Source organism: Mus caroli, chromosome 6 (assembly GCF_900094665.2).
Source record: "Mus caroli chromosome 6, CAROLI_EIJ_v1.1, whole genome shotgun sequence".
Classification (NCBI taxonomy): domain Eukaryota; kingdom Metazoa; phylum Chordata; class Mammalia; order Rodentia; family Muridae; genus Mus; species Mus caroli.
In genome coordinates this window covers 24,315,574-24,317,584 of record NC_034575.1, presented here as the reverse complement: position 1 = coordinate 24,317,584, position 2,011 = coordinate 24,315,574, and the positions used below count along the sequence as shown (strand labels likewise).

The window sequence follows — 2,011 nt, the reverse complement described above, 5'->3', positions numbered from 1 at the left end:
ACTAGTCTCAGCCAGCACCAGGTCAGAGCCTGCCATGTTCCAGGGGACTAGTCTCAGCCAGCACCAGGACAGAGCCTGCCATGTTCCAGGCAACTAGTCTCAGCCAGCACCAGGTCAGAGCCTGCCATGTTCCAGGCTGTGGGAACTAGTCTCAGCCAGCACCAGGTCAGAGCCTGCCATGTTCCAGGGAACTAGTCTCAGCCAGCACCAGGTCAGAGCCTGCCATGTTCCAGGCAACTAGTCTCAGCCAGCACCCCTGGACTGGGCTATTTAGGGGAAACAGATGAGGGCAGTTTATTCCTGAGATTTGGCATAGTAATTCTAGAAAAGGAATGAGGAAAAAAATAGAGAGTTGGCACCCTCAATTCTAGTCAACAGGGCACTTTCTGGCTTAAAAGGAATGCCTGCACCCAGTTTTAAAAACTATGACCCAGGGTATGACGTGAAGATCTGAAGTACAAAGTCTTTGGGGAAGGCCATACTTCCCAGATGTTTTGCTCATTGTGCCCAAGACAAATGGAAACCCCAAGGCAGACTGCAGGGAGCTGAATAAACAGAGTAGATAGTAACTTAGAAGACACAGGTAAAGCTGCTTGCTATGCAAGCCGGGTTACTTGAGTTCAATCCTCAAAGCCCATGGAAAGAAAACTGACTCCACAAGTTGTCATCTGACCTCCATGTGTGCACACCTACTCACGGACACACACAAACGCCGTAATTAAAAAGAAAGAGTTGACCTGGGGTCTGCCTCCTATGGCTAATGGGTCTTCTTTGGGCCTGTGCCCTAACCTATTCGTCCTTTATTTTTCTCACTAGTAAGTGGGAATAACCTTACAGGACAATTGTGAACCTCTAAGATAAATGAAGCGTGTACACACACACACACACACACACACGAGTCCACTGTCCGGAACTACGCTGGAGGTGGTTTGTTTAGGATACAGACTAAGGTTCAGAGAATACGCTACAGGGACCCCGGAAGAGGGCTGAACACGCCGGTCAGCACTGGCCAGAGGCTCCAAGCGTCCAATTACAGGCGAGGCAGACCACAACTCCACTCCCCTCCTAAACTGACGCACAATCATGTGATGGGGAGAGTTCGTGGACCTGCGGTAGGCCAGACCCTACTGAGCCCCAAAAGGGAACTTAGATGGCGGAGGCCCCTGCTCAGGGTGGACAGACGACTTCCGGGACCGTCCGGGTCCCCACCACCACCTGACACCCAGGTTATCAGGCCACCAAGCACGGGTTCTCCCCGTGCATGTTGCAAGCGGAAGGTCCCTTTTAGGCCTCACAGGCTACCGTACCTGAAAGTGTCTTCGATCTCATTGATAGTGGTATCCTTCTCCACTACCAGGAAATTAGGGTGGCGGTTCTTGTTTAGCTCCCCTATGCCGCCCAACAGGAAACCAGTCACCGTGTCCTCGTCTCCAATCACCGCGATTAGCTTACCCCTGCCGGCCATCCTGTCGGCCAGGCAGAGCGCTTCCCAAACACCTGTGATGCCCCGCCCCCGCAGAGACCCCGCCCTTCAGTCATGCGCAGTTCCCCGCCTCCCGGGCATGCGCATTAGCAGGAACTCGCTCACTCTGCGTACTCCTGCGCCATAGAGGCCGGAACCACAGAACTACGTCTCCCAGAAGGCTGAGCGTCACAGGTCTCTTGCTGGCATTCTGTCCTTAATTTCTTCTTTCTTGGAAGAAACGCCTTTTGAACCTAGTGTTATTAGAGACCGAGACTTTAGGGGACATACTCTCTCTCTCTCTTTTTTTTTCTGTGTACGTTATTTTGGTTTTGGCTTTTTTGAGACAGATGGTTACCTATCTCAGGCTGGACTTGAACTTGCAGTGTAGGAGAGGACAGATCCTATTGCTTCTACTTTCCGAATGCTGGTATTATAGGCCTGTGCCACTACACAAAACAGAACAGTGTGTGCTTGATTTGTTTGACTTTAAAAAAAATCTTTTTATTGTTACATTTGTGATTTTGGAGGCAGTTGTAGTGCGGCAGT

General features: G+C 51.0%; 1 protein-coding gene across 1 annotated transcript in view; it reads right to left on the bottom strand.

Moving 5' to 3' along the window:
- Atp6v1f (ATPase H+ transporting V1 subunit F) overlaps window positions 1-1,534 on the bottom strand; it is a 3,180-nt gene extending 1,646 nt beyond the window's left edge. The window contains exon 1 of the mRNA XM_021165292.1: window positions 1,308-1,534. Within this exon, the coding sequence (XP_021020951.1) occupies window positions 1,308-1,465 (158 nt within the window). The 5' untranslated portion in view covers window positions 1,466-1,534. The remainder of the gene's footprint in view (window positions 1-1,307) is intronic.
- Between the last annotated feature and the right edge of the window lie 477 nt (window positions 1,535-2,011).